General features: G+C 43.2%; 1 protein-coding gene across 1 annotated transcript in view; it reads left to right on the forward strand.

Annotated features, from left to right (window-relative positions):
- Nucleotides 1–14,079, forward strand: part of LOC148540410 (uncharacterized) — a 117,795-nt gene that overhangs the window by 43,008 nt on the left and 60,708 nt on the right. Inside the window, exons 9-14 of the mRNA XM_088443704.1 lie at nucleotides 7,747–7,890; nucleotides 8,120–8,236; nucleotides 10,314–11,382; nucleotides 11,627–11,781; nucleotides 12,669–12,807; nucleotides 13,566–13,664. Of these exons, the coding sequence (XP_088299830.1) occupies nucleotides 7,747–7,890; nucleotides 8,120–8,236; nucleotides 10,314–11,382; nucleotides 11,627–11,781; nucleotides 12,669–12,807; nucleotides 13,566–13,664 (1,723 nt within the window). The remainder of the gene's footprint in view (nucleotides 1–7,746; nucleotides 7,891–8,119; nucleotides 8,237–10,313; nucleotides 11,383–11,626; nucleotides 11,782–12,668; nucleotides 12,808–13,565; nucleotides 13,665–14,079) is intronic.

Consider the following 14,079-nt stretch of genomic DNA (forward strand, 5'->3'; position numbering starts at 1 on the left):
CTGAGGTTCTGCCCCCTTATCGAGGTCTTCCATGCACACTCACAACAAAGTTGGGAGGTATGCATAGGGTTTTAAAATGAGGTACAGTAAGCTGTCATTATCTTTACTGAAGTGTAACCGTCCAAAAATTATTTTAACTGTTATTTGTAAACTGTAATTGGTTTGACAGTTTAACTAGTCTGTGTACTGATATAGGAGCATTACGGTAACAACATTGTTTTGTAAACAGGAATAAAACATATATTTTTGAGTGTGAGGGATCTTGTTGCCAGGTTTGAAAAATCATGTCACCAAAGGTGATAGGGGGAGGGGTTTGGGCAGGGAGATCTTGCCTCCAGGAGCCATGGTTGAAGTTCCATCCCTGGATAATATGAAGGGTGATGATCAATCATCACCCTTTAGTTCAGCGACACTGTAGTGTGGCTGTCTCCATAATATTTTTTGCACAGGCTCGGTGCGTCTGGTGCCACACATTCTGTGTAATCAAGCTGAGGAGCCTGACTGAGTAAAGAGACAGTCAAGGACTGTGACATCCTCTGCATGTATTCCTGTACAGCTGCACAGCCATACCGTGGTAAGGAGGAGACACACAGCACTGCCCATAATGGATCTGTACAGCAGAGGTGAGACGAGGCCGGGGCTCCACCAGTGCTGGACCCAGAGTAAGTTTCTGGCTGGGTAAGGGGGGCCCTAATTCGGTGTCTTGCTTAGGGCCACATGATGTCTAAATCCGCCTCTGATCCTTACAACTACTTTTGATCTCCTTGAAACACCTGCATCTAGACCTTCTTGGCGTTTAAATGAAAACCTTTTGAAGATACCACAATTTCAAGATAAAAATAGATCCGCACTGGCTGATTATTTTTCTATTAATGCAACAAATTCCCCCTGCTCACCTTTGGTTTGGGAGGCCCATAAATCTGTTATACGAGGACATATAATTAGCTATGCTTCTTATAGAAATAAGGAGCATAAACTTTGATTGGCTCATTTGACTGAGGATGTTAAGCATTTAGAAACTTCCCACAAAAGCGATCCTTCTCCTCTTCTTTACAAAACACTTACATCAGCCAGAAACTACCTTAATGCCCTTCTATCTGAAAAAAAAGAGAAATCCCTCCGCTGTCTTAACCAGCATTTTTATGAAAAAAGTAATAAGGCGGACACATTACTGGCCAACAGATTAAAATCTCGGAAAGCTAAATCTGCCATTCAGGCCCTACAAGATTGGAATGATGACTCTCAATAAGACCCAGTTGCCATAAATACTATTTTTAAGACTTATTATAACCAATTGTATAACCTCTCAGATTCAGCCACTGCGGACCCTAGTATCGGTCTACAAACCGTTGATTACCTTTCTTCCTGTGGTCTTCTCTGTATTGATCAACAAGTGGCGGAAACACTTGGACTTCCCATTACTGAGGAGGAAACCCATAATGCCCTGAAAAACCATCCAAAGTGCCTGGCCCTGAAGGATTCCCAATATCCTACTATAAAATGTTCCAAGCCTCCTTAATCCCACACAGTACTGAGATGTTTAACCAAATTCTAGATGGTGAAATCTTCCTCCCTTCTACTACCAGAGCCACTATCACGGTCGTTCCCAAACCAAATAAGGATCCTCTCATCACCTCTAATTATCAACCCATCTCACTACATAATGCTGATTTGAAAATTTTCGCTAAGATCCTTGCAACTAGGCTCAATTCCCTACTACCCAACCTTATTCACCCTGATCAGGTAGGCTTTGTCCTGTCCAGGCAGGCACTAGATAATACTAGATGTACAGTGAACATTATTCACTATATAAAATACACATAACCTTCCTTCTCTTGTGCTTGCTCTGGACGCGGGGAAGGCATGTCAAGAGGAGCAAGGACACATCTGTATCTATCTACAGTATCTATCAATCCTCTTTGATATATCTACCAAATTTTCTTTTTATACAGTATGATTTTAAGACAAAACAAATTTACCTTACAATATGAGATGTCATATCAGCAGATGCAGCTGCTAACTGACAGTTCTATACTAACAGTGACATCACAAAGGCTGTTTATGAAGTAATCCAGTCACATGATGAGCCTACTGAGCTCCCAACTGACATGGTAAAACTAATCCAGCATGCAGTTCACCACTGATATGTATCTCTATATATCTATTTTTATTCACCTAAAATTTTTCTCTGTATACTATTTAGGTGAAAGTGAACTTGGTTCACACTGTGAAAAGTAATAGATTCAATTACAGCTGATAATTAAAAGTTAAATGCAATGTAGTGACTTCTATAGCAAAGCTGAGTGACATAATAAAGTCTGTTTATTATGTTATCCAGTTAAATTATCAAAAAACGGAGATGATAAATATCCACCTACCTGCATTAACCACATATATATCTGTCTGTCTAATTATCTGTCTATTTATCTATTTATCTATCTGTGACGTGCGGTGAGGTCAATGGCTGGGGAGGCACAAATAGAGATGGGTCTGAGTGCTGGGAGCCTGACTGCACGTCCCTGCTATCTATCTATCTATCTATCTATCTATCTATCTATCTATCTATCTTCTTTGCTTTATCTATCAAATTATATTTTTATATTACTTTAAGGTAAAATAAACTTACCTTACATTGTAAGATGCCACATCAGCAGATGCAGGTGCTAACTGTTCTAAACTTAAGGTGCGTATCCACTAAATGATAAAGTGGACGATTTTAACGATAACGATATCGTTATCGTTCATTGTCTGCAATATCGTTCAGTGTGTATGCCGTCATGACCAGCCATTCGCGCTCCCGCTGGTCATTGACAATATCTTTCATTGCTCGTACTTGCAGGGCAACCTCTCTTGCCAACTGATTTCTTCCTCCCACTCCCGCATCCAAGATTTTGCCCGTGCTGCTCTCTGCTCCCTACCTTTGGAATGCTCTCCCTCTCCCTATCAGACTCTCCACCTCTCTACAAATCTTCAAATGGGCTCTCAAGACCAACTACTTCATCAAGGCCTTCCAGCTCTCATCCTAACCCACCTCATGCTCTTTCCTCCCTATCTTCCCCTTATGTGTCACGCCTGTCTGTCTGCCCTCCCCCCCTTTAGAATGTAATCTCTCACGAGCAGGGACCTCTTCCCTCATGTGCTTCTCTTTACATTTTTTTCTACTCCTTACTCCCCATAAGGGCACCTAACACGTGACTGCCAACTCCTGGCTGCTTATTGTGAGTGCTTTAATCGCTATTGCAGCAATGTATATAAAACGTGTCCTTGTCCTGCACTGTAATGTACTGTAAGTTAATTGTTTCTTGTTCACTTATTAGTTCTATGTACTATGTAAGGCGCTGCGGAACACTTGTGGTACCATATAAATAAAGGATAATAATAACCTGACGATATTGTCAGGCTCTGCAAGTACGGGGATGAGGGAGGGTGCCGGCACTGAACAATATTGTTAATGATATCGTTCAGTGTGGATGTTCAATGTCGTTAACGACATAGAGCCCACCACTGCAGTGCAAACACTAGACAATATCACTCAAGGAGCATATTGTCTAGTGGATATGCGCCTTAACAGTGACATCACAAAGGCTGTTTATGAAGTAAGCCAGTCACATGATTAGCCTACTGAGCTCCCAAGTGACATGATAAAACTAACCAGTATGCACTTCACCACTGATATGTATCTCTATATATCTATTTTTATCCACCACAAATTATTCTTTGAATAGTAAGATAAAAAATCTCAAAATACCTGCATTAACCACTAGGGCTGTAACTAAGGTGGTGCAACATGTGCCATGGCAGAGTGCACTGCAGGGGAGTGGACGCTGCTTAGGCCTGTTCAATTTTCTGTTTATAATCATCCTCACTTGTAGCCAGAGCCGTAACTAGACTTTTTGGTGCTCTGTGCCAGAGAGAGCATTGGCGCCCCCCTCCTCCCCATTTTTTAAATAGGGACATAAGATCGTGCACCTGAAAAAGGGCCATTGCTTCATGGGGAAGGACCAGGGAAGAGATAGGTGAAGCCAGGAGATGCTGGGGATAAAAGGAGAGGAAGCTACAAGTGGGAATGATAATAAACAGGAAAATTGACAGGCCCAAACAGCGCCTCCTGCCCTGCGGTGCCCTGTGCCACGGCACAGGTCGCACCACCCTAGTTACGGCCCTGCTTGTAGCTTCCTTTTCTTTTATCCCTGGCATTTCCTGGCTGCCCCTATCTCCTCCCTGGCCGAGGCCGACTCCCCCTCCATTTGGCCACCTCTGAAAGCACCATCAGTCACATTCTCTTTTTTTTTAACACACATATTTCATAATACTGGCATTCCTATCACCTCTCACATGGCAGTCCGACACCTTGCACATGGTGCTATCTGCCCTACAATTTCTGATAGCAGCCCTGAACACAGCCACTGATTCCCAACCCAGGTATTACCTGCACCAGTGCACCAAAAAGTCTAGTTATGGCTCTAATCATCAGTGACACCAGCAGGTCAGGCACTTTTGTAGGGCTAGTTATAGTCTTCTTGTTAGCTGCCCCATTTCCCAAAAAAAGTAATGCATTCACTGTTACCCTCTGGCATGTGTACACAGCCTTAGACACTGACCAGTCTGGCTAATTAGCTACCAATGAAAGGGCAAGAGCGATAATGTAGGCTTTCACAAAAGCAGTAGAAAATTGGAAGGCAAATTGTCAAAATCAAAACATGGGAGGTGGCACAGAACGAGAGTCAAGAACAAAGTCATGGTCCGCAGGAATTATCCAATAGACAAAAACAGGTGAGGAACTAATGCCTATAACAGATAAGATTCTGACGAATAAATTCATTATTACTTTAATGTGTGTACATTCTCTGTTAACAAAACATGAATAGGTGTAGTCCATAAAAAGCCTAGAATGGGTGACTGACGATACTAGTTGCCAAAAGAGCTCATATACACTACCCAAAAAAAAATGCTGATCTGATTTCCCAGTTTTAATTAATATATAGCTTATTTCAAACTGGTAGTCTGTAGTTTCATATACATGGTTGCCAAACATTTTTACAACCAGATAATGCACTCTCTACTGTGACATAAAAGGGCATTAGAAGTCACTGAGTAGTTCTTTAACCAAATAATGGCACAATGCCTACTATAATCTTTCTTTCACAGTATGTAGTGCATCATTTGTTATAAATATATGAGTGGTTCTTTCATGACGAATAGGTATATTTCTTAAACAGTGAAAAAATGCAGTCACCGCCAAAGAAGTTCGCTGAATCTGTCCTATTTAATAAGTACCGCCATAATCCTTCTTCTGATGTCACCATCTCAGTATAGCGATAGCAAAAAATATTAAATTAAAACAGTTCATATTGTTTAAAATAAGCCTTCTTTCAAATGTAAATTATTGTGTTATATAAGTATTTTTTATTTTATACATGTGAACTAAAAGTCAAAGTATATGCTTTCAGTTCCATTGCACATGTGTGAGCCGGCTTTGAGACTGTCCCCTTGATATTTTACTAATAAATTGTGACTATGGGGTCTATTTATCATCACTTAATTTCTACAAAAGCAGGTGAAAATTAACATTTTCACCAGCAATTGTAGAAATTAAGTTATCGGGCCATTCATCAAGAAGGTAAAGCAGTAGATATCACAGAAATCTCCTACTTACCTTTCTCTCCCGGAATGGCCTGCCGCCTGTTGCATTCCTTGCCGCTGCCACCCGGGCCCCCTCTCTCTCTCTCTCAAGAAAACTAGGAAGACAGCAGGTATGCTGACCTTGCCCTGTGCCCCCCCCTCTCTAGTCCAGCCAGCCTTCCCTGCACTGTCCTCCCCCAGTCCAGCCAGCCTTCCCTGCACTGTCCTCCCACAGTCCAGCCAGCCTTCCCTGCACTGTCCCTGCCCCCCATTCCAGACAGCCTTTCCGGCCCACCCCCTAGTCCTGCCAGCCTGCCTGCCTTGCCCTGCCCCTCCCCCAGTCCAGCCAGCCTTCCCTACGCCCCCCTGTCCAGCCAGCCTGCCCTCCCTGCTCTGCCCCTCCCCCAGTCCAGCCAGTGTTCCCTGCGCCTCCCCTTCTAGTTCAGCCAGCCAGCCTGTCTTCCCTGCCCTAGTCCAGCCAGCCTTCCCTGCGCCGACCCCCATGCCCAACCAGCCTGCCTGCTTTCCATGCCCCTCCCACGGTGCAGCCGGCCTTCCCTGCCCTTTGCCCCCCTAGTCCAACTAGCTTTCAGCCCTTTGCCACCCCAGTCCACCCTTTCCAGCCCAGTGCCCCTTCTTTGTCCAGTCTTCCCTGCCCTGTGCCACCTCTCCCCTCCTTCCCAGGGGCGTAGATAGCGCCGCCGGGCCCCGGTAAAGAGGGGGCATTGCCTAATCGCGGGAGGCGTGGCCATGCCTCCTTGCAAAAAAAACAAATAAAAAATTAGTTTTGCGCATCTGGGAGGAGGCGCTGTGAGCTCCTCAGCCCGGCTCAAAGCCAGGGGGGGGCACGGTCAGTGTGATCACTCCCCCCCTCAGGCATTGATTGCTGTGGCTGCTGCTTAGCAGCCACGAGCAATCTCCCACTGCATCCCAGCACACCCTGTGTGCTGGGAAGCTGCGAGGGGGGGAGGAAGGGAGGGGGGGCGGCGCCAGGCCCATCTGGAATCCCGGGCTCGGGTTAATTGTACCCGCTCCCTCCCTCTCGGCGCCCCTGCTCCTTCCTTCCACCACCACCACCACAATGTCTAGCCATCCCTGGTTTACGCACCAATTGATGCACCACCCCTGGAATAGCTCCACCCACATTATCCAAAGCTCGGCCCTAGTCTGCCCTATACCCATGGGGGGGATTCTGCCTATTTTTTTTAATACCGGATCCCATAATTTCTGATGGCAGCCCTGTTCATCAAACTCCAAAAATACAATATTTTCTACGCTTGACTGCGGGAGTCCCGGTTTGCGAAGAAGGATCCTGTTGGATCCCTCCACCCCTGTCCGGCCCCTTGTGCCAGACACCGGAGCTTTTGCGCGCATGCCTGACCTGTAAGTCACGCATGTGCACTAGTGTCACTGCTCCGAAAGGAGTTGTGAAGTGCTTCAGGGAGACAGCTGATTTTTGGATTGACATACTAAATCGACTTGAGCGCCGGAGCAATTCATCATTGCTCTGGCACTCACATCAAGTTAAGTATTGGGGTCGGACCCCAATAATTAACATAATGAATAGACCCCTATAGGGTGTTTTCCATCATTGCAATAAGTGGCTATCAGTTTGTTATCACTGTCATCTGTTTTTAACAAATAGGTCGGAAGGAAATTAAATAAGTATGTTTTAGCTGCCATTGAGTTTAATTATGTTATTGGATAATTAGTTTCTGCTTGAACACTTTGTATTAATAAGTGTGTAACACAATTATGTTTGTCACTCACTGCAAAACAAATGTATTTTGTTTGATGGTTAGTGATTTCAGAGATTCACAAAGATAAATATATCTGTCGTTGCTGGTTTTACAGTTATTCCCTCCACTCACGTATTATAACATTTTATATTTAATTTTTTTTGTGGCTGTACATGTGATCACTGCTAGACAGATAAATCTCAGGAGTCACAGCATCCCACAGTATATAAACATTACAGCTTGCAGCCATGCTTTTTCTTTATATTTTCTCTAGCTGGCTATGGATGCCTCCCTTTGCTGCGTAACATGATAAGCAGTCTACATTATCTACATTGTTTTGTTCACCCTTGATCTGGCTCCAAGACTTAACCATTTCTGTTTCCAGAGAAGTCTGCAAAGTCTACAAGATGAAACCGCAACACAACGGTCACTTCTTGAGGCTGAACTCAGGAGACAGGCGGGGAGGCTGGAGGAGCTTGGTAGTAGGAATGCAGTAAGAAGAGAGCAGCAAACTGATGCCAGCACTCAGGTTGGGGACATCACAGTTATGTGTCAACTTGCTGATTAGAGAAATTTCAAGTTACCTCTTAACATTCTATTTTTGAATTTTAATTTCATGTGATAACTCTGTATTATTCTTATTGTAATTTGGGGCAGGTGCATTCAATAATGATTAAAGTCTGACTCGGCCTTCTCTCACTCATACTATCAGCACTGTTTGATTAAATCACTTTGGTGTATTAACCATATATCCTCAGTGGGAAGTTCTAGACTTCATGTTCAAAGATGGAGAAAGAGACATTACTGCTATCAGTGAAGGGAAACAGAATATCCTTAAAGACTCTATGGAAATAACTGCGAAAACATCCCCAACAGTAAGTAGAAAAATGTTTTTGGATTATAAGAAGTCATTGCATTATGACTGACGGAGCTTATGAAACTTATAGGATATGGCGAAAATATTCATGGCCACCGAGAGGGATTTCTGGTGCCAGCACAGAGACTTCTCGCGGTCCCCTACATAGATGCTTAGGATGAAGGAGGCACCCTGATAGGGGTGTAGCTGTATCCACACTATGCTGGGGTGTGGCTGTGCTCCCAGGGTGTATGTCTAGCATGTGAGAAGCACTAGGCCGGCCACCTCTTACAAATAATACCTTACAAATAATACCTTTCATTGCCACTTGCACCATTGGCAGGAGCATGCTCACTGACACTCTGCAATACAGATGCTGGCGACTGTGGGAGAATAGGATTATTTGTTACACACAACACACAGGCAGACACCTTCTGACACTCATGTATATACGTATGTCCTCTCATTGAGGGGTCACATTGTTGATACTTTTACTGACATAGGGGTCTATTTACTAAGCAGTGTTAGGAGACAGAGTGAATAGTGATAAGAAAGTGATAAGGTGCCAGCCAATCCGCTCCCAACTGTCATCTCACAGGCTGTGTTTGAAAAATGACAGTTGGGAGCTGATTGGCTGGTTCCTTATCACTTTCTTATCACTTTTCACTCTGTCTCCTAACACTGCTTAGTAAATAGACCCCTATGTCAGTAAAAGTATCAACAATGTGACATTCCTTCATTGACATATCTATTCATTTGTTTTCCAAACTGTTTTACACAGTGTTGTAGTTAGTACTAGGATATGTATGGGACTCTCACATGGTCTGAATATATTAGAAACAGAACAAAATATTACTAACTCAGGAACATCTAAAACTGACAAAACTGCAGGATCAATAAGACGGATAAAACTTTAGTTCAATTGTTAAAATTTTTCTCTTGCAGTTGTTTTTGGAAAGGTCGAAAATTGCATGGAAATCGGATATGCTGGCAATTGTGTAATATTCAACTTCTCTGTTGGGAGCCTATTCATCAGTAATTGCGGTCGCCCCAAGCAAATTATGTATCTCACTCGCCAGGATTGGCAGCAGCAGAGCCTAATCTAATAGAACAATTTGTTAATGCCCCGGTGCCGTTACAGCTGTTCTGAGTAGCTGCTGTCCACAAAGCCGTAACTCTACTAAAACTAGCAGCAAAAGTTGACACTGTCAGGATTTAAGCTGTTACTGCACATGCGCAAACTTAGGTCACGCATGCGCACTGCCAGGGTCGAGTAGGCAGAATGCATCCCATCATTCCAGATTTCCTTCCTACAGGAAGGAGCGTTGCTCAGCGGGATTACATCATCTGAAGATGGTATGAGTTAAAACAGTCAAGCTCTGAAAAAGTTAAGTTTTAAGAACTTGATGAATAGTTATCCCCTTATTAGTGTATGGGGACACTTGGCATAATGGGTCTTCAGTGCAACTTTCATAAATGGGTCTGTAAATGAAATATGTGAAAAACATGCAGAAATTACTATTTCCACATGTTTCACGTTGATGAATAGGCCCCATAGTCCTGATTTTATTCACTTACATTCTGCTTATCCTGCTTTTATGATATAATTAAACCTTTAAAAGGTTGTTTTATGTGGAGTTACCAAAGTAACAGAGAATACAAAGTTATACTGTGTTTTAGTCTAATGTTACCCCGATGTGACATGTACCCTGATATTTTCAGTGTTTAGTGCACAATTCTCACTTCTACTGATTGTGTGGTCGCTGCCCTTCATGTGTCTCCTTCCCTGACGTGTGGACTCGGGAGAGTCACTGACAACACTGCTGTTAGTTTGTATTAGTAGGAGAGAGATTCTTGGAGCTGGACAATAGGGTGGACATGTCACATTGGGGTTATGCCAAAGGAAAACTTTATTCTCTCAATTTAGTGAACTCCACTCAGAACTAATTTCTTTCATTTTGCGTGGGATTATTCTTTACAGCATTGTGATTCTATTTTCCCTCCTTTTATTGAGACACCAACATATTCTTCTACTTGACTATTCATAGTGTTCATATCGTAATTACTTTACATCCATGTCTTCTTTGGTTTCATAGGAGCTCAGTGATGAACAAAGTGATATGCCGAACCTTGAAATGCAATTCAACGCTATAGACAGTGGCACAGAAAAAGCGCCCCAACCTGACTCTTTGGAATCTTTTACTGTATATGAGGAGAACATTCCTGATATACCAGGGTCTCCTGTGGTGGGGGAGTATGATGCTGTTATTACATCAGCTAGTGTAGAAGAAGAGTGCAACACAATTCTATCATCTCTTCCTCCGTCTGAGAACAGCAATCATAGCGTAACACCACCACCTGATGACTTATCAGCTTTACAGCTATGGGGGGTGTCTGAGCTGGAAATCCATCACAGAGACAACGATCATCCTGAAATGTTCCCTCCATCCTCTGCTGAAGCTAAAGAAAGAATGAAGTTAGTTCTTACCCCTTGTGTATCACAAAACAATATGACGTCACCTGAAGACAAGCTCAATCATCTCATTTTACCTGCTGTGACAGAAGAAAAGGACCAGTCTGCACATTCAGTCTCAGGAGAAATACCAGAGAGTAATCTGTCACTTCCTCTGTCTAATAGTGAATCTGATGTTACAGCATCATGTCATCAGCCTGACATGGAAACCCATTTTATATTGTCAGCACCTATATCTGAGAAGTTCAGCATTCCCATTACAGCCTTCCACTTGACTCATGAGGGAGTACAATGTTCTCAGCCTGACAGCAGTGACACTTTATTCCAGGTGTCTGAGAAGAATATCACATTACTCATCCCTGATGAAGACACAAACCCCAGGACATCAATCCCTGTAACCAACAAGGAAACTCATCTGATGATATCCCCATCAAATATTAAGGAAAATCCAGATTTTCATCCGGTGTCCATAATGGAGAAGATTATCCACATATCTCTTCCTGCAGATAACACCTTGGAAGCACTTTCTCCTTTGTATGAGCACAATGATCTTACTCATCCAATTTCTGATCACAATGCACAGTGCAACCTATCAGTTCCTGTGCCTGACATGGCTACCCTACCTCTTACATCACTTCCTGAGCTTGATGAGACCACTGAGCTTATTACATCACTGTCTATACCAAGTGACAGTATGCATCCATTGAAAGCGCTTCCATTGAATAGTGAGAACAGCAATATGGATGACAGTGTTCCTATATCACTTAATGTACCAGGTATCACATTATGTCCTATAGAGGATATAGCAGCCTATTGTATTACACTTTCATGTGTAGCATACTGTAACAGTGTTTTAATACAGCGAACATGCACTTGAAAATGAGATCAAACCAGTATTGTGAGCCTGTCATAGAGTAACCTTTGTATGTTATTCAGATCATACAGCTTCAGACAATATCCAGCCTCCGGAGACGCATGAAGAACAAGTTACTGCAAATGATAATGAAGAATCTTTAATCTCCAGCAGCATTGCTTCTATAGACCAAGCAGCTGAAGCGGCTGTGCTCTGTGACGTCCAGGCAGGAAGAAAGGTATTTCTTCTTCCCCCGGCACAGTGGCTGTGTTGAGAATGATTTATAGTGCTGTTTGTTACTTGTCTATTGTACTGTTTTTATTCTGTACTGTCTTATTGTTCTGCCCTCTGTACGGAGTGGTGGACCTCTTGTGTGCTCTATAAATAAAGTTTAATAATAATAACAACCTTTATCCATTCTAAATCTTTCAGTAAACTATAAAACAAGCTCTAATCAGAATATCTAATATACACTTACACAATGTATTCTGTGCACAGGTAACGACTAATGAAACACTATATTGTGTTTGTACAGATGTGAGTTTTGCAACAAATCAGAGTTGGTAATCTTTGGGTCTCAACCTTTACTTTTATGCAGTATTCCTATGGAAAATATTACCGCCCCTCTTCATGTCTAGAAGCACTTACAGCTTGCAGAGGTGTCTCCCGAGAGTGCACAGTAGGTGCATAGTAGGGGATATAGTTCATATCCCAGCTGTCATGATGCCAGCGTTTAGAATGCCAGTGCCGGAATTCCGACACCAATCAGAATCCCTGTGCCAGCATCCCAACCGCTGCCAATCTGATGGTAAGTATTGGGGTTAGGGTTAGGCACTAGGGGGAGGGTTAGGGTTAGGCTGCTGGGAGGGAGGGTTAGTCTGCGGGGAGGAGGATTAGGTTTAGGCTGTGGGAAGGAGGGTTAGGCTGCAGGGAGGAAGGGTTAGGTTTAGGGGTAGGGTTAGAGTAAGGATACTTACCTGCAGGTGTCGGTATCCTAAACCTGTCGGGATGCTGGTGTCGGGATTCTGACCCCTAATAGACATGCTCCTTGAAGCATGCTTGTTGGACCAACAAGATGCAGTGCGCATCAAATGCTAAATTAACTTTTCTGTTGGTGTTGCTCAGACAGAATGGATATCCTATCTAGAAGAAGTGTCAGCTGTGAAAAGCCTGGACTGTGATAATCAGCATGCACAGTTGTTGCCGGTCTCGCAAAGATTGCATAGGTGTGTGCAGGGAATAAGAGACTTGCTTGTTACTGAAGGTGAGCAACTGGTGAAATTATTTTTACAGGAATAGCAATCTTATTATATTTGATAATTACCTATTATAAATTTATAATATAGTTGTAAAGCTACTTAGGCCCTCATTCAGAACTGCTCGCTAGCGGCCGTACGCTCGTTCCGAGCGATGTTCGCACATCTGCGCATGCGTACGGTTTTTAGTACGCATGCGCGAACCAGTCAGTGCGGCCGAAAATCGTTTGTACGCTATATAGCGAATGCCTGCTATTTTGAGTGACAGAATGAGGCGTATGTGGGTGGTAACAGGGGAAGGTGTTTGAAAACGGGGGAGTGGAATTCGAACGCAGGCGTGCTTAAAGGTCAAAACGGGCGTTTTAAGGGAGTGCATAATTAATACAGCAGCGTCATTGACCACGTCACTTGGTTTTTTTTAACTCAGAACTGCTCGCAAAATAGCGGTTGAAAAAACCAACCACAAGAATAGCGAGCAGTTCATACGCTGTACGATGTACTCGATTAATCTAATAAATAGCGGACATGACGTATGGTGCGAGCGACCAGGGGGCGTTTTTATCAAATAAACGAGCGTATGTTTTGCTCGCTCGTTCAGACTTAGAGGTGTGAACAGACTGCAATTTGCGAACGGATCATTTGAATAGCCACCCCTTGTTTTTGAACGAACGACCGCAAATAGCGAACGGCTCTGAATCAGGCCCATAAACCATTCTTTCTCCACTGGCTTGCTTTTATGTATCTTTACACAACTATCCTATTTTAGGCTTTCAATCATTGGCTGATTGTTTAACAGAAGGGACACAGGACAGTAGTGGAGATGGAATATCAGGGAATCTTACACAACTTGAAAACTTCTTAGCAGGTAAAGGTTTTTCTTCGCTGCACACAATCAGATATATGGAAAGGCAAGTGTCTATGGTGGCCTAGCTAGAGGGGTAGTATGTGAACATAACACCCCAAAATGTTATATACAATTATTTCACTTCTGTACTGTAGCACAATTCTTCTCCTTTATTTTTGATGTAGATATCACTAATTGCCAAATACTTATGTGGAGATTGCTGTCACTGATCTACTAATGTATTTGTTCTGTAATTAAATCCTGTAGTGTTGGGTCATTACATGCACCTGCATATCCTGATTTCTTTCTCATCCATGGGGGACACTGGGGAGACACTGGGTACAGGACGTGCTGGAGGAGTCTTCATGCCAAAGGTTCTCTAGCTCTCAGACACTGGGCAGCCATCTTTCTCAGCTCAAGCTCAGAGAGTTTGGCA

Source organism: Taudactylus pleione, unplaced genomic scaffold (genome assembly GCF_031769625.1).
Source record: "Taudactylus pleione unplaced genomic scaffold, aTauple2 ptg000019l, whole genome shotgun sequence".
Lineage (NCBI taxonomy): Eukaryota > Metazoa > Chordata > Amphibia > Anura > Myobatrachidae > Taudactylus > Taudactylus pleione.